This window comes from Rhipicephalus sanguineus, chromosome 1 (genome assembly GCF_013339695.2).
Source record: "Rhipicephalus sanguineus isolate Rsan-2018 chromosome 1, BIME_Rsan_1.4, whole genome shotgun sequence".
Classification (NCBI taxonomy): Eukaryota; Metazoa; Arthropoda; class Arachnida; order Ixodida; family Ixodidae; genus Rhipicephalus; species Rhipicephalus sanguineus.
In genome coordinates, this window is record NC_051176.1 from 236727947 (window position 1) to 236747159 (window position 19213).

A 19213-nucleotide genomic window follows, 5' to 3' on the forward strand; every position below is an offset into this window, starting at 1 on the left:
TCGCATTCATTGCTTCACCGTTGCGGCGAAACTGTGACTTTTTTTAGCTGGGGCTAAAATTATCACATGCACTTCCTCCTGTCCCTTTGCGACACGGCATTCTCATTTGGAGACGCGACCTACTTTTGCTATTCCTGTGTACTATTGGCAGGGAAGAGACCCCAAACACTGAGCTAATGGCAAATTAAGCACTATTGTTGCCTAAGTTTTCGTTATATAACTTCTATTTGAAATACTTTACTATAGACGATCATTTTGGTGCACTCTAAGAAAAAAGAGAGTCAAAAGAGGGTCATGGAACCGTGACTCTCCTCGGGTGTCCATCTGACCCCTTTTGGAAGGTACAGGCAGAAAAAAAGAGTTCGCATTTGGGAAGGAGTCACTGGACCCTCCTGAAGCGCGTTTCGATTGGCTTCGGTATACGGAAGAGCCGCCGTATACGCCATACATATCGCACGCTCGCCCTTTGGCGCCGTTGTGGCGCATTGCTCGGCGACGCAGACGGGGTTGGCGCCGGGGTGGCGCGCCGCTCTCCTTTCTCAGTCGTCTCAGTCTGCTGGTCTATTGGAATGCGTTGCGTGGATGAGTTGGTTGCGCGTCTTCGGTGGTATTGACGCCGGCTCCGTGCACGAAGTGACGCTTGGAGGGCGGAATATTCATGGAGCTGTGGATACGGACAACGGGCGCCAGTTAACGGTGAGTGTACTGCTTTCGTAGGCACTAATTATACAGCTTTAGCTGGGCGTCTGCAGCAGCTCTGCGGAAGTTATCTGCCAGCCATTTCCAACAGCAGCCTGTGTCCGCGGGGCTGTTGCGGATGGCCAACTATAGCTGTCAGTTAACGAGTTGCCACCGTTATGCGCGTTGCTGTACAAGCTCCCATAAAGTGAGCGATGCAAACAATAATCAAAGGTCATTTCTTGCTGATCGCACGCCGTGTCTGCACTACTGAAGGTGCAAGATGGCGTTTTGAGATGCCCTTTAGTCTACTTCATAATAACATTTCCATCGACCTTGTGTGTGCGGCGTGCTTCCACGCGTGGGAACGTGAAAAAAAAAAAAAGCCTGTGTACAGAACGCTCAGACGCACTATATGTAATGGTTTTTGTTGGCTGAAAGACGGTAGTTTGAGGTGCAGATATAGTACGGTGGCTTCCAGAAAGTACGCGGTAGTCATTCAAGTTGGACACGCCTCGCCGGTGAAAGTGAAAAAGCTCTAGACTTTCGACGGCGCGCGTTGTTGCGGCCGCCGGCGTGCACTCTTTTCCCTCGTTTCTGTTTGCTGTTTTCGTGGTTTGCATACAGTGCGATGACGTTGGGCGTTATAACAGAATCGAGTGAGTGTACGTGATTGTGGGAGTTATGTGCGCTAATTCTAGCATTTGACATGTCTGATCTCGACGTAGACGGCGTACGCACGCGCTGGGTGTCGTTCGGGCCCTAGTACTCGCATCTGTTTATCTGAGTATTTAAGGATGGGTTACGTTTGTAAAACGTGCGGTCAATAACCGCTCACGGCATGCCCCTGGCCGCCGGAGGATGTGCTTTGTTGTTTTGTTGTTAGCCTTTATTATGTCTGTGTGAACCACTTATTGTGTAGGTTGTGCAAACCTTTACTGCAATTTCATTTTCTCATCATAATATGACGTTCTGCTTTTCAGATACCGTTTTTCATGGTGCTCACGCTGGACAGGAGCGACAACCTAGCAAGCCACAAGTCTGATGCTTCCAGCCGTCACCACTTTTTGATTTATTCTTAATCGCAAGGAATAAATATGGAAACATGATGGCGATTTCTGCTGTTCATTTAGCACCATATGACACTGTGCACATCACAGTCACACATTTTAGTTGGCTATACTCATAGAAGCATGTAAATGAGGAATACCCAAACTTCTTAATTGGAAATCACAGACCACCTTTTCGCGCTTTCTGTATAACTTTGTTGGAAAATATGTGTTGTTTGGACGAGTTTTATTAAAATAATGCTAAAACTGAACTATTCTTTTTTTACAGTCGCTGGGCAGAACGGCAAGTATTATTGGACTTTCTTAAAATGAATACTCCACTATTTTCAACAGTAGTCGCGCAAAAGTAGAGCAAGGATCAAATGAGTAGCTTAAACTACTTGTGGAGTCGCTTGATGCTTTGGTGTGGGTCCCTTGACCCCCCTAGGATCGTTACCGGCAAGAGTCGTCCGACTCCCTATGAGTGAAAACGTGATCCTCCCGATGAGAGTCTTTGCACTCTTCCTAGAGGGTCAGGGGACTCTTCTAGAGCGAGCCGACCCTGACCCACCAAGAGAGTCACCGTGACTATTTAAAGAGAGTCGTATACGTGGCAAGTCAGAACTCTCCGAAAAGAGTCACGCATACTCTTTTTTTTCTTAGAGTGTGAAGGGAGTACCATGTGATGTTTAAAGAGACGTTGAACGTGTGGCGTTTGGGCAGGAATTTCAAAATATTTATTTTTTTACCTTTTTTAGAATGCTCGCTGCCAGTAGTCAACTATCGCATGTAATGTGAGTAGATCGTTGAATTCGGTTCATGAAGAAACGTATCATTACTGACTGTACGATTATTAGATAATTATCTACGTTGTAATTACAATTTTAAGGGCTGTAAAATACACTATAATTTATTCTAAGACTTCCACTTACTTTAAATATGGTCTTCAGATCCTTGGCATGAAATTATGAAAATTTCACGTGTTATAATACGCGTCGCGAAGGGCTATAGCCTTTGCTTATTTTTCATGCCAGCAAGGATGCAACATATTAGCCGTATTGTCAGCGTCACTTATCAAATATCAAAATTGTTATAAAATTTGAATAGGCTCAGATAGAAGCGCCAGTGTATCTGTTCTGTATCTCCCGCGTGAGAGCGCTTTCTTTCGCCCTAATGCCCCTTTTAAGTGATTATTTTAATCCACAGTCCTCCTTGCTATGATAGGCACCTTGCAGTAAGTAATTACATATGTTCCCGCCGCCACCAGTTCCAGATAGATTAAGACAAAAAGATAAATTAGTCAGACGGTAAAATTTATATACTTGCAAACTAGAGAATTGGCATGAGTAGGGCGGGCGTCAGCCGTCATAGTAACAATTTACTTTAAAAACTTGAGACACTTGAGCTTCGCCTTCAAGAGTAGAACGTGATAGCGTAATCAGGCCCCATGCGCATCGCCTTCTCAACTGCTAGCCTAGATTCGGTTCTCGGGGCATGCATCAACCGTGCCGCAACTAAACGAACGGCTGTGCGCGTAACATTGGCAGTTTCAAACTATCCTAGAATGCCTACTGCGAGTACAGTTGCGCAGTACCCACTACGCCATAATTCTTCCATTTGCGAATCAGCGAAGGGCCCACTACGCGTCCGTGAGGCAACGCGCGAACCTAAGCAACTGCTCACTTTGTTGATGCTTTTGCAGCTGATGATGATTAAACATATCTTGAGCGCTTTGTAATGGGTGGGCCTTTAAAACACTCACTCGTTGCGCAATTCAGATATTTTGACGCCTGTCGCGATTCTACGCTTCTGCCACGCAATATTACATGCGTTAAGGCGACTCCTCCCACTAGAAGACAATATATAGCGTTTTTTTTTAAAGCTGTTTCAAGCAATGGCGTCGCTTTGTGGTAGACCACCTGCTTGCCAAGCAATAGGCCTGGGTTCGATTCTGACTTGAACCCGAACGTTTTATTATTATTTTATTTGCGTCTTTCTCGATTTTTCGGTCACGGACAACGCTGATTTTTCGCACACAACCAACGACGCCGTTATTTCTGCGAAACGAGCTCTTTAACGCTGTCGCGTAAAAAACTATACGGCATCTGCTGTCGCACCGAAAATTCCGGAAATGAAAAGCCCTCGTAGAATTGTCAACCCCGCACAGTTGTCCTACGCGTGCGCACCGTCAGATAGCAACAAGCCACTGACAAAAGTGAGGGGGGCCTCAGTTTCCCTCGCATTATTACACCATGCACCTTCCAGATCGGGCCTACGAGAACAATCTGTGAACAACCTACGAGAACAAGCCTATGAGAACAATTTGTAAAGTAGTTTGTAAGAAGCACACATACACAGCGCTGACTAACAACTTTTATTATCACTAGGCAAGCAATAAATGTGTACTTCTTTTCGTATTCTGTCCCGTCTCGGCGCGCTGTTTCACGCTCAGTATGTACCAACTGGCACGCCAACAATCAGTGTTGCAGTCATACTATCCTCGTCTCCGTGCGGATGCCGATGAACTGTGCACGGGTTCAACGTTTCGGCTTACACAAACACGACGATCCACGAGGTAATGCTCTGCTGAATCTCCAGAACTGATGCAAAGCCTGAAAAATGCTTCTCATTACGTTGTTTCTCATAGTGAAATCCGCGGAAGTTTTTTGTATGCGTCGTAGCATTGCAACTGCGTTAAAGGGCTTCCAAAGGCGAGCACATCGATTGAGTTTTCTTTATTTCGTTTGTTTTCCACGGCGATTACGGAGATGCGCAGGATTAATCATGCCTAAAAAAATCTGTGCCCATGCAGCATAATATCGTGCTGATGTGTCTCCCTTTAAAGACGATGAATGCAGATGAACAGGTGACCACTAGTGCAGACAAAACGATGCGGCAAGTGTTGTAGCATATCAGTGCTTCCGAATGTACATCAAAATAGCAGAAAAAAAAGAAGATAACACGAAAAGGTATCAATTTGCACCCGAGGCCAAAAGCAAGAGAAACACGTTCATAGTGAAATAGAGAGCGCTGTGACGTGTTTTGAAGTACAAGACGCTAATAAACACGTTTCAAACACAAAAAAAAATACAACTGAGTAATGCCAAGGAAAATAGATGGGCGGCTACGGTATTTGCGTACACCTACACAGTGAAAACACTCACTACGAGTAAATTAAAAAACTAGGAAAAGCAAAATGCAAACCATTTGGTAAATATCAGAAAGAATTTTCTCTAATTAATATATTCGTCGCCCATTCTGCTCGAATATTCATGTTGTATTTGATCAACGATTCCCACTGTTCGAACGATTCTTTTGATGCAGACTGAATGCAGCAACCGCGTTACCCGCCACTTCAAAACGACAATACTGTTAAAGGTGACATTGGTAAAGTTACATAATACACAGTTTACACTAGAATGCTGCACGTGAGGTGCACTGGCTGTCATTAACGTTATGGCCGATGACGATAAGATAAGAAAACACAATTACTCACATTTCTTGAGTACATTTCAGCGTTGAGTAGATTTTTGACTGAGAGTCCTGATGAATTATTCGAATCATCGTAGCTGGGCCTCCGGTTGCTTATACGGTCGCGTTCATTTTGCACAGCTGTAAACAAAGGACACAAACAAGCAGGTCAATTCAAAGGCGCAGCTACGACTCAGGTGAATGCAATGTTGTGCAATGGCGAAGCTTTGAGTAAGCGAGTAGAAGCAGTCCTAAATGCGTGGCCCTCTAATAATGTCACCACGCCACTAAAGGGTGAAGAAAGTGACATACAGATCGCATGATGTACACGAAAAGCTAGGAACGCATTAAATGGCACGCCTTACATCGCTACCTAATGTACATATCTCCTTAATCTAAACACTGCCTACTGTACTAAACACCTACACTTACCATGGAAAAGAGCATATCTAAAGAAATATTAAGGCGTAGGAATATCTCGGGTAAACCGAATATCCTATAAGTCGAACTATTTCCGAAGACTATAATGTTCTGACTTCAATGCATAGGAAAATGTACGTCTACATGGAACGAAAATAGCCGGAACATTTCATATATCGAACATCGGGCAGCGTGAAACACCCCAAGAAGTTGTCTTTCCCTCGCAAACGTTTGGATTTTTCGCACGGAAGGGAGCTTTCCTGCATCCATTTGGGAGCGCAGGTGATGTGGTTAGGATGGTGTCGCGTGGAGCGAGCAGAAACTACGGCTTTCCATGACGTGATTTCCCCCATGTGCCGGCCCGTCCTGCGCGTTCACTTCTCCGCTCGTTTTGTTAACGCGATGTATGCCGTAAAACAGAAGAACCTGCGTAAACAGAAGAACGTGGGGAAACGAAGTCTTACGTCGCTTATGCGTACAGCATTCCGATGATCTCGCTGAGTATAATACTGATAAACAATGGCAAAGGCAGACGAGACGCTTCCGGCGCCCGATGAGTACGCTCAGCTACAGTGCCTAGAATATACTTAGCACAGCTTCATTTTACATCGATACCGTATTTCTCGCGTAAAACCCGCCCCCTGCACATATCCCCGACTCCCTAACTACAAAACACGGAAAAATACAAAATACAAAATAAAAAAATTGGACCATCTCCCCGAAGGGAACGCTGATGGGATGTGAAGCAGCAGCGTTACGCACGGGTGGCGTCACGGGTTGAACGGCGCTAACGCGGGTGCTGCGGTGAGCGCTGGAAGATTCGTTTGAAGCGAAACTCGGTGTAGCGTTTACTTGTAAACGTTGGTTTGAAACGCGGACACGGGAGGCGAGCGGGCGTCGGAGCCGGCAGCTGCGGCGCTCCGGCGGGTGAGGGGGAGAGTGACGTACGCGCGCACCTGCGAGGGAAGCGTGCGAGGGGTGCGTGACGTCAACGCCCAGCTGCGGCGTGACCTACTTGGCACAGCTCCAACAACTGCGCCGAGGGAAGCGCGTTGCCTCGCGTTTGTGCGGACGGACAGCGTTACACAGGCTAGTCAAAGAGCTGCTACGCATCTAAAAAACGCGTATTGCCGTGAAGTCGTCTTTCTTACATTACTGTTAATAGTAAGACAGATAACTGGGCAAGTTGGTATGGATCCATAATAGCGCTCGTGTGTCTCTTGCTTGTCCTTGTCTTTTGTGCGCGCTAAAAAAATGTTAATAGTACCGTGAAGCCAACCTGCTATCCCGAAATTCGCACCGCAAATACGCTAGTTGCATTAGAAGTTGTACATCGACCTATCCGATATATCGAACTAATTCCCGTTTTTTTTATTTTTTGGTATGAGTTCGACATATGCGGGTTCAGCTGTATAGCAAAGAAGTAGAAATATAGCATATAATGAGCATGCGAACCTGCAAAATATGATGTGAAATTGTCCTAGGAGGTTACTTAATTGCTTTAATTGGCACTTCGCCAGGTCTTTGACCGGATCTCATGTAGAAACGTAAGGCTGTCTTCTCGAAGAACGAATACAAGAAAGAGCTTCGCAAGCATAGCTTGAAAAAATACAATGATCGCCTCAAGACAGTTAATTGCCATAATTGGCACTGAGCAAGGCTCTTGACCGGATTTGTGCAACAAGCAAGAAATCGGGCGCCGGGAAAATACACGTAGAAAGAAAGCATACAAATCGTTTTTCCTCGATTGTTCTTTGTGCCGTGTCGAGTTTATTGGATACTATTTGTCTTTTTCCTTGCTTTTTTTCTCCTTCCAGTTAACCGTGTCGGATAAAACTAGCCCAACAATTAGTACTGCTGGCCGCAGAGCACACATTTAAAAGCTGTCCGTTCTGTCCGGAGTATGCTCTTGTGACACGCCATAGTTGATCATGCTCTTTTGTATCATTATCACGCGAACCTTTTAGTGAAGCACCATACCATATTGAAAGAGTCCTGTTCAAAATTTGCAAACTATATATATATATATAACTGCGCTATTTTCAGCAACATACTAATTACGCGTTCACTTTTTTCGGCTGATAAAGAAAGCACGGGAAATATGCAAAATAACACGTGACTACGCTCCTATAGCACAGTGATCCTGTTTTGAGGGTGCTGCTTCCTGATGCGCTCTGCAGTCTTGTCACGCTTCATTTTTCAGATTTCGCGGGCTTTCTCTATTAGCCAAGAAAGTGACCACGCAATTAGTACGTTTTTGAAAATAGAGCAGTTAGATGTCCTTTCAACATGCCTATACACGCCTCATTGACCTTTTACTGATTAGGTGAGTATTTGTCGTGCTAGAAACATAATTAGGGCTAATTAAATAAACCTCAATAACGAAAATATTAGTAGTGGCCGCTACTACAGTATTCTGGGAACAATATGCACTAGGTGTGCTTCGCATAACGACGTTCCTGGTTTTTCACACATCGTGCTGCGTGATATTTGGGACACCCTTTATATATATATATATATATAAAATCTGCTTGTGTTTGTGTATGTGTACAATATATCTACATATGCCCGTCTCTTCTTTGTGCGTACACATGCAGTCAATCACTCGTCCGTCCTTCTACATAACAGCTCTGTGCCGATGCATCTCAGTAAGCATACATTTTGATCAGTGTTTGCATTTCGGCATAGCTTGAGAACGGTGTGCTGCAATGACGTAAAATTTGGATTTGGACGAGGATAACGTTGCGACCTTCGCGGTGCATGAACGTTGCATGCAATTGTTACAAATCTATGGGATTAAAATAAAGCCGATCGTATACATCGCATTCAATCGTAGATTAATTCGAAACTTCATGGGAGTTTCGCTTTACACTGAATAGAACGTGAGCGAATAGAACCTACAGATTTCGCTGAAGTTTACTGCAGTGTGGGCATGATCATGACAACGAGTATTTTCTGGGTTATAAGCATACTGGAGAGACCAAAGTCAGTAGGTCTACAATGCTGTGTGCAATAGATTTTGTCATACAGCCAATAGAAATATATATATATACCGAAAACTTAGTCGTTATATCTCTGCTCTTAGGCGCGTAATAATTGTGAGCTTATACAAGACACAGCCAGCATGCAGGACTTGATTTTAGCCATGCAAGCAACCGTAATTAACACGCACTTATAGATGCACTATATAGATGCGGGTAAGGACGCTAGGGCGATGAAGTTCAACGTATGAACATTGGCAATAAATATTCAATTCGCGCCGTTGAGGGAATCGCCTAAAGGTGCGAGCTGTTGTCGCGTACCCTCAGTCCATGGTGCAATACGCATCCTATCCGAACGTTGAAGTTTACCGCCGCTCTTATGAACGTTCGCAGTCCCGCACATTTGAACGCGTGATGGGGGAGTACAAAGTCAACAACAAAGGCCGCGTGGATGGTTGGCCTTATTTCCGGGGCGCTGCGAAAAACAGTGGCAAAGCGATTAATTACGAACTTTTGCGCAGAAAAGCTGCACTTGAGCTGCGGCACGTTACCTGTATACAGCCTTACGGTTTGTTGGCTTCATACGATTGTGACTAACAAAAATGGGCTCCTGTAGTTTCCATTCTTCTTGCTCATGACGCAGTGCGGTAATTTTGATCCCAGAAATCTGATTTTGACTCCAAAATAGTGAAGCTGTCATAAAGGTAAATAAAGCATGCTATTTCGCGAACAACAGCAGCCGAGTACAGCATACGCCGCGTGTTTCCTCGACGAACGTTTAAGGTAATGAAATACGTAGTATCCGAGAAGAAAATTAAGAATTCTTGCGCACCAAGCATTATTGCAAGAGTAGGCAACAAAATTTGCAAGGTAATCACCAATAGAATAAGTGGACCGAATATTTTTACTAAATATATTTTCACCAATAGCTTCAAAGGGCGTCTTGTAATTGCCCTAATGAATCCAGCCTTCGTAGAACGCCTTCGTAGCTCTCTTTGATTCACATTCCTTTAATTCAAATTCCTGTCTCATAGCTGTCTGTAATTTAAATTCTAATGGCATGGCAAGAACTAAGAAATCATGGTGTGCCCACTTTGAACTGCACTGCGTCAAACTTCTGCCACTTAGGAAACTAGTTTTCGTAGGTACCGGGATGTAGGGATTATTGCGTATTTTTGTGTTGCCGGCCTTAGAGCAAAAAAAAAAAAAAAAAGAAAACGTAACTCATTCGTTAGGTGTCTAGTGATGAATATATGCGTTGTCTGAGAACCGCAAGTTGCGGTCCCGTCGAACATACGATGCCCCCCCCCCCCCCCCCAAAGAAATGTTGAACCTGATAAACTATTATTCTGAGGGGATGACGAGTGCGGAGTAAGTGCTGCTTGCAGTAACCTAACCATCTGTACATACTACGTTCCTGCAATCAAAGTATGGCTGGCATAAGTAAAGTGACTTTCTTCATGGCAACTTGCGGTGAGTCAGCCTGTCTTGGAGCGCTATGGAACATTGATATTTGCGGACTGCATGTCTGAGGTGCCGCAAGGCATTTGATGGTCGGAGTAGCGGGCGTGAAGCCTATTCTGTAAGTAATGCACAGTCAACAGCCGCAATATTGCAACATGCGATACATGTTCCTCGCGCTGTAAGAGAGCTTAGCTAGTGATGAAAGCAGTGTGAGTGCCGCATGAAAATTTCAAGCGCTCCATCGATTTTGTGTGTGGACACCGGATGGTACTGGGTAATGGAAATATGTGCTACTGTTGAAATACAATCCATAATTACTCGATTTTGCATATATAGTATAGCGTAGACATAAGCCATGCCTGTGACGAAGCTAAAAGGAGCAAAATTCCTAAATCGTGCGGCTGAGGTGCACGAGATTGCCATCTTCTTCTGAAAATGAATTTTAATAACTGCAAAATAAGAATACGAGTGACTGGAAGGCTTCAGGACCGCTCACGATACAGGCCCAAATATCGGAAACTATACAGCGGTCAATATCCAATTTCCAGCGAAGGGTGTTTATATAGATTATGTACTCCACGAATGCGTGCATGCCACTGTATGTAGTTCGCGCGAAATACAAATTCTGCATCACTCGTTACCACTTGTCTTGCAAATAAGGTGACTGGTTACATGCGATTCTTTAGAGTGAAATGTAATTAAATTACACAGACCCCTACCAAGTAAAAATGGAATGCATCAATTACAAGAATACGAAAAAAAAGTATTCGGTTACACAGCTGTGATACAAACGTACAAAGATAGATTTACCAGCGCAAAAAGACGAAACACTTAAGAAGGAACACACACCATCCATAATTACCAATTATCCTCTTCACTTCTTTCATATATCGGGGGTGTACTTTGTTGTTTAATAATTTTCGACTGCGCAGTTAAATTTGGTTGATTTGTCTTTTTCGGCAAGCAGTTGCCACGTGGTTTTTCATCGCTTCTTTTCATTACGTTATCTGTCTGTTGCTTCGATGCGTGCCTTGAAGAAGGCCTTGCGTTCGAAGTAATAAATCAGTTGTGAGTTCAGCGCTGTGTGTGTGCGTCCTTCTTAAGTGTTTCGCCTTTCTGCGCTGGTATACCTATCTCAATCATGAACCAACTCGCCCAAGCAGCAGTTTTACCGAACGTACTGCCACACAGTACAACAAAACTAAGAAGAATAGGAGATTAGCGCACTGTGTATGCAGCCCCTACAATTCATTCAAAAAGATATCTAACATGAAAGGAACACCTACGGCGCAAACAGGGTGCTTATCGCAATGAGAACGCTAGTTGCAGTTTTCACGTTGAAAGCAGAAGCTTCCGCTGCGGGAATTCTGTAGGGGGACACACCTCTGCTTCTCTCTGCTTTTAAAGAACCAGAAAGTTTAAGAAAAACAACGAAAAAAGAAATATCGCGTATCGATAGCGGCAAATATTTGGACTGTACACTTGGGCCACAGCTAATAGTGCAGCTTGTGAACGAACGCAAGGGCGTACCTTTGTAAATAGGGAACGGGGACAGCAGCTCCTTCAGCTCTAGCGTCTGGCTTATTCGTCAGCAAAATAAAGGCTGGCGCGTAAAAAGTAACAATCCGTTGAATATCATTCACGTATGGCACGACAGCGTATGTCATCGTAAAGCGTTTCCGCCCTTCCGGGCGAGCGGACGCTGATGTATGACGAAGTGGGCTGCTTGCCAACACTGCGGCATTGCAAGAACAACAATGGCAGAGTAAAATAGAAAAAGGAGGTAACTCAATACTCAGCACAATCAGAGTAAAAAGTGGATGCGGTTTCGAACGGATCCTTCACGTTTTTTCTGCCTGTTCAATCATTCAGCGTCGAAACCTGCCAGCTCATGAGAAGATTAGCGGGGTTGTCTTTTTATACAGCTCACCGATAAGGTACATTTCCTGTTCTTAACAACCTGTACCACTAGAAGTTCAAGAAGAAACTGCTGTTATGATATCTGTGTCACTCAGAAGAGTAAGGAGAAGGGGAAGGGAGCGAGAGGCTCCCCCCCCCTATTTTTTTTTTTTTGACACAGCCATATGAAACAACAGATAATGATGTCAAGGTAATGATCGAGGTAAGAATATAAACTCAACGTAAAAGAACTCTACAGGTCCTCATGTTTCCCCCAAATGAGCGAAAATGAATCAATGAGCGTCCACTTTACTTTCTTCACATTTACATCATAATTGCTACAAATAACATCCCCTATACTTTCCTTGGCTTTCTTGTCTGTTAGTTCTAATTAATGTTGTGTCCAGCAAAGAAAAACGAGCCCTTAGAATTTTCCTTTCTTTCTTTCGAACGGCAGATGTGTGATAAGGTTCCAAAATTCTGTGATTCGATGATTCGATGAATATGCCATCCGCATGCGTTCTCCAATTTCATGGTCCTGTGAATTCATGGTCCAGCTCTCTGGAATAACTACTGCAACCTGCAAGCCTACAGCGTCACGTTGATCTAGTGGTTACGGTGTTCGACTCCTGACCCGAAGGTTGCGGGATATAATTCCGGCCGCGGCGACCGCATTTCGATGGAGGCGAAATGCTTGAGGCCCGTGTACCTAGATTTAGGTTCACGTTAAAGAACCCCACGCAGTAGAAATTTCCGAAGCCTTGCACTACGGCGTCGCTCATAATCATATCGTAGTTTTTGGACGTAAAACCCCACTTATTATATTGGGCCTGCAGCGTCACTTTAAATCAACCGAAATGCAACAGCGCGAAGAGTATTAATTTGTTGTTTCTGTTGCCGTTGTTAAACATGATACATCAGTGTGCAATAGATGTATTGCTACTACAATTAAAGATATCGCTTTAGCTATAGCACACACAACTAAGTGACGACTTCTTATGGTATATAGAATCACTCCAATATGCATGTCCATGCGGACCACATCTATAGCTTTCTTTATAATAAAACGGCAGCGCAACCACACACACATTCAGTTGTGAGTTAGCGCTCTGTTCCGTGTTCCTTCTTTCTTTGTTCCTTCTTTCTTCGGTCCGTGTGTGGTTGCGCTGCCGTTTCATTATGAAGTACGACCAACTAGCCCAAGTTTCAGTCTTATTACTATAGCTTTCTACATGTCTCCGGGCGGTTGTCCGCATTGCGAACCCAGGTAAAAGCCTAGATCCAAGATTGATATCTCTAAAGCTATCGCATCATAAGGCATACAAAAATAACAGCACTTGTGAAATTAACCACAACTACATTCGCCACATCACAGAACGTTACTAATTGGCTTATTAACTTGTTTATGCGAAATAATTAAACCAGTGCACTACGACAGTCACTCGATCACTGGCACGAAGTAACTGGCCCACGCATGAATAAATTTAGCTCTAGGTAAAAGAGTTAGTTGCCGTGGGCTACTAAGGCGCTTATACAAGCATTCAGTTCCTGTGAGTACAGCTCTGAATTTCACTGTAACGTGTGTGTGTGTGTGTGTGTGTGTGTGTGTGTGTGTGTGTGTGTGTGTGTGTGTGTGTGTGTGTGTGTGTGTGTGTGTGTGTGTGTGTGTGTGTGTGCGTGTGTGTGTGTGCGTGTGTGTGTGTGTGTGTGTGTGTGTGTGTGTGTGTGTGTGTGTGTGTGTGTGTGTGTGTGTGTGTGTGTGTGTGTGTGTGTGTGTGTGTGTGTGCGTGCGTGTGCATGTGCGTGTGCGTGTGCGTGTGTGTTTCGCTTTCTTCACCAAACACTAGTGTTTTTCGGCCTCCAGAGCTTGCGAGCAGATCAGTAGGGCTGATCTCCTCCTCTAGCCGATTGCGAACAATTATTTTTTTTAATGACGGGGGGACGCAAGGCAAGCGTATCACACTTTCTTTGTGGTAGGAAAGGAGGGGATATGATCCTCTCTGGCATTCTGCATTTGTCAGTTATCGCAGAATACAAAAAACGAAGACAGGCCCCCTTGTCGAAACATTCGCTTTAGCGACATTCCCTGTCCGACTATTTCTCTCAACTACAGAATAGTCACGATCTTCCGACGACAAAGTGCGTGCCACCACAGCCATTTGCTACGTAGCTGATGGCGGCATTGCCAAGGAGAAAGCAAGTGATTTTTGGCTTCTGTCCATTTACCAACAGAGGACCAGTGGGAGGCACAGCTGACATTATTTATTTATTTGGTTTGAATGCATAGAAAACACGAAGACACAGAGGAAATAGGGAGGGAACAGGCTGACAACTGCCACCTAAAGGGGCACAACGCCTGCCTGCTCATTTGGGAAAATCGCGAGGGCCAGCTACACCTGGTGAACAGGGCTAGGCTATCAGCTCAGCTCAAGCTCACAGCCACTTGGACTGAGGTTGACTCCCACCTTCGTCGTAAACAGCCTGGTCAAGGAAATAAAGTTTAATCCTCTCTGTCTCTCTCCCTGACACGAGATCGTGAATTTTCCCTTGCGTGCAATGCAATAATGTTCGGATCGCATGTTCACAGGAGCCTTGTTTACAGATCAGCAACGTTTTCTTCATGTGTTCGAAAAGTGTTTCGAGACCCATTTAAGTCCGCAAAGCCATCCAACGTGGGAACGACAACGCTACCCACATTGCATACCCCGCGCTGTGCATGTCGTGTCAGGGCACAGTTAGTGCAGTGTGTACTTGTAGCAAAAGGAAAGGAGAAAAGAAGCAAGCAGTCGATGCAGACAACAGTGGGCTCTACCGGACGTCGCGTGGCTATCGAACAGTCGATAAGTAACCCCACAAGGTGCCCCGAGAAAAGGGCACGCCAGACTTTAGTTAGGTGCTGAAACGACTTTCCTTTCTTCCTTAGATACTTCTTCAGCTATTCAGGAGCATTCCACAGACATACCGGCAATGGCAAGGCCATATAAACGCCTTATTTTAATTTTTAGTTTTCACGAGCAGGCGTGCCTGAAAAGTAGAACATAGGGCTAAGTGGAATCACTCAAGTGCTAGTGGTGTCGGTGAGCCGCCACGGACACGAAAACCGAATATATTGACTAAATAGCGGGAAAGCCCAATACACTGCCGTATACCAGCTGTTTCCCCCTCCCCCTTTCCCTTTTTCTCTTGTTGTCGCTGTTTATTCAAATAACTTTAATTCCAACTGTACTGTGTGATAGAAAATTTTTAATTTACTACTTGTGACTTGTGACATGCGATACTTCGCGCCTAGTGTTCTGGTACAAGTAATTGCCACCTCTAAGCACTTCTGCTGAAAAGGTGCTATCCCGTATGCAGAATACAATTTGCGCGAACAAAAAAAAAGCTGAAATTAACAAAGAAAACCCTAGGGTGATATTCACTAAGCTTTTCATCTGGCTGGCCGCCTTCACTGATATGTCAACTACTGTCACACATTCATTAGTGTGACATTATGTTCTTGAACGTTAGCACTCGCGAGTCAGCGAAGATTATATATATATATATATATATATATTGGTTGAGCCTCAGATGCAATAAGGAAGATGTCTCAAGCCCTTGCGACAGAAGGCGCAAGACGAGCCACACGCCCAAGTCCTGCCTTCCATCTTAACTAAGGACTTCCTTACTGCTATCACTACTGCAGAGGAGCGTGTGTTATCTCGCAGTCCTGCCTAGAGCACTGCACGGGCCCGGGCCGACCCGAAAGCCCGGACCGGGTCGTCCGAAGCGTTTTCCGGCGGGCCCGGGCTGGGCTCGGGCTTGAAAGTGCGGGCTCGAGCCGGGCCCGGGCTGGGCCCGGGCTTGAAGCCGCGGTCCTGGGCCGGACTTGAGGCTGCGGGCCGGGCCCGGCCCGAGTCCGCTCATTAAAAGGCGTAAGTCGGGCCTTCGGGCACACGCGAACGTTATGCATTGCATGGTCTAAGGTATATTGTGCCAAGCTGCAGTGACACGTGCAAAGAGCTGGCTCTTAGTAAAGCTTAGCAATAAAAGTAGAAAAACAGTTGAAGTGCTATTTTTTTCACCGGTATATATAATATGTATACTGGTGCGTTTATTTTATGCTGTATGCTCATGAATTCATCTGCATATATATATATATATATATATATATATATATATATATATATATATAAAGGAAATAAGTGTTAATTTCAAGGGCTCGTTTACTTTGTGATACACAATATTAATGAGAACTAACAGACAATAATGCCAAGGAAAGTAAGGGGATGTTTTTAGTAATACATGTAAGGTAATTGTGAAGAAAGAAAAGTGGACGAAAAGATAGCTTGCCGCGGGCAGGGACCGAACCTGCGACCTTCGAATAACGCGTCCGATGCTCTACCAACTGAGCTACCGCGGCGGCCATCCCCCCCCGTCCACTTTATAGGGTATATGTGTGAATTTAAACGTGGGAGCGTCAGTCAGCGCCGCCAGTAGCCATGACGGCGAGTGTGGAACACTCTTTTTCTGCCTTGTTGGCGTCACGTAGCACGTGAACTTATTACGAGCCTGCAGCTGACCAATAATCCCTCGCATACCACCTGAAAGCATCAAGTCTGCCAGAACGAGACCCTCGCTATGAATGAAGGAAAGAAGTGTTAATTTCAAGGGCTCGTTTACTTTGCTATACACAATATTAATGAGAACTAACAGACAATAATGCCAAGGAAAGTATAGGGGATGCTTTTAGTAATAAATGTAAGGTAATTGTGAAGAAAGAAAAGTGGACGAAAAGATAGCTTGCCGCGGGCAGGGACCGAACCTGCGACCTTCGAATAACGCGTCCGATGCTCTACCAACTACTAAAAACATCCCCTATACTTTCCTTGGCATTATTGTCTGTTAGTTCTCATTAATATTGCATATATATATATATATATATATATATATATATATATATATATATATATATATATATATATATATATATATATATATATATTAACAGCACTAACAATGGGCCAGATCAAGGTTGTTCCCATGGGAGGAATAAAGAGTTCGGTCTTGAGGTTGACACATACGGTAACCTTCATTTATATCCCTTGGTATTACTTGCCAAAACCACGATATGATTACGAAGCACGCCGTAGTGGCACCGGATTAATTTCGACCACCTTGAGTTCTCTAACGCGCACCTAAAGATAAGTATATAGACGTGTGTTCTTGCATTTCGCCCCCATCAAATTGCGGCCGCCGTGGCCGCGGGAATCGCACCCGTGTCCTAGGACTTAACAGCGAAACAGCTTAACCGCTGAGCTACCACCGCGGGCAAAGCAACATTTCGATGCATGTACACACTGGCTTTTCCGTCCGTTCGCCCACTACAAAGTGCAAGGCATCATTAATAATGATCATCAACAACTAATATCCTCTAGCAGGCCCGGGCCGGGCCTGGTCATGAACACGTGCGCCCTGGATAAGTTTAGTAATGAACGCCCGGGCCCGGGCCGGGCCCGGGCTTGGAACGACTGGCCCGGGCCGGGCTCGTGCTGGGTTCGATCATGTACGCCCGTGCCCGGGCCAGGCCCGGGCTTGGAACGACGGGCCCGGGCCGGGCTCAGGCTGAGTTCGGTCATGTTCGCCCGGGCCCGGGCCGAGCCTGCGCTTGGAACCACGGGCCCGGGCTGGGCTCGGGCTTCATAAAGCGGGCCCGGGCCGGGCCCGGGCCGTAAAATCCGGCCCGTGAAGTGCTCTAGTCCTGCCTGCCTGCTCCCGTTGCCAGAAAATAAAATAATAAGTGATACTATAAAGCAGAGCACTCGCAGGAATTATTATTGCTATCAAACGACTAACTCAATTTCACCGGTCAACTCGTCCGTGCGAGAGGGCTTGATAAATTGAATGCATGCACCGATGACGCTAATTGTTTCTGAGAAAGTTTCTATATCGCCCTCCCTGTATCTCTCGGGCTTTCTATGTAAAACGATTGAACCGGGTTTTTCTGTGACGTATCACGAGTTATCAGCACACACGTATGTCGAGATATTTGTGAAGTAGGTATATTTAAAACGAACAAAACTTTGTCTCCGTCACCAAGGCAACGCCATAAACTTTTATATCTAACGAATAGTCGCTAGGATTGATCCAGCACTAAATGAAAACAAAAGGATGACTTTATCCAAGAAGCCCGAATAATACTCATGGTCCCACCGAGCGACGAGGCTCCTTGTCAACCCTCATTCAGTTGATTTCACAACCCGTACTGTTACGGGTGTCGTAATAAGGTTTTGTGGATTCGGATCATTGTGCGCTCTTCGGAGGTTGTGCCTCTTGTGGTTCATAGCTCAATTAACACATTTAAAATATCTTGCCTTTTCATAGCCAACGTGAAATATCTTTCGTAAGGTATAACACTTTTCCTCGAGTTTCCACAATTTTCACATTTTGCAGTTTTGCTTTCGTCAGCTCGTTTTTCTTGTCGTGAAGGTTGTTGTTGTTGCTTCTTGAAACGAATAATGTATAGTGTTCAAACATCTGCATGTCACGCACTAACCTTCAAGCGCAAAAACCACCAATTCATCTTCGAAGCTTATATTACAACTGTTAGGGCCACGAAGATTATAGACTGGAGGGAAAGACTGGCGAAACAACGGTTACTTTAACAAAACATCATTAATTTAACTAAATGTAAATAGAACTGGTGAAGACAGGAATACGGCGTCTCTCCACTTGCACACCCGTCCCTCTTCTGGCTTCTCCCGGGACCACCTAGGGGGCCATTGCCTCCTTGGGACCAAATAAAGTTATTCAGTCACTCAGTCCCGAGACCCGCACACAGTCGCACACCCGCGCTCACCACAGGGGTCGTGCACAAGAATCACACACAGCTGTAATATGACACCACTTCGGTGTCACATCCCAGCTCCGGCCACCGGCCAACTCTGCTCGCACAGTGGCGGTAGCCTGGCGCCACCCTTCGAGCCCCGTCCGGCACAACAAGACCGTGCACACAACTAAATAATAGCCGCAGTCACCAAACGCTGGGCACGACTTATGTGTGCGTGCTTCAGGAGCCGAATTCCGAAATTTTTTTTTCGTTTGCGTGTCTTGCCATCGGTAGGGCCGCCTTTCTTAATGCATGGCATAAAAATTGGCTGAAATTTTCCCTGCCGAACAATTCCGGCACCAGAGGTCTTTCTGAATACGGGGGCCCTAATTTCACAAACGTGAGTTTCATACCTCATTATTTACCAATGCATGCTACGCCTACAT

The 19213-nt window shown here is 45.1% G+C and overlaps 1 protein-coding gene across 2 annotated transcripts in view; it reads right to left on the reverse strand.

Moving 5' to 3' along the window:
• The window catches only part of LOC119375088 (hepatocyte nuclear factor 4-gamma), a 134283-nt gene that overhangs the window by 24279 nt on the left and 90791 nt on the right, over positions 1-19213 (reverse strand). For both annotated transcript variants that reach the window (XM_037645306.2, XM_037645286.2), the window contains exon 3: positions 5224-5339. In XM_037645306.2, the coding sequence (XP_037501234.1) occupies positions 5224-5339 (116 nt within the window). The remainder of the gene's footprint in view (positions 1-5223; positions 5340-19213) is intronic.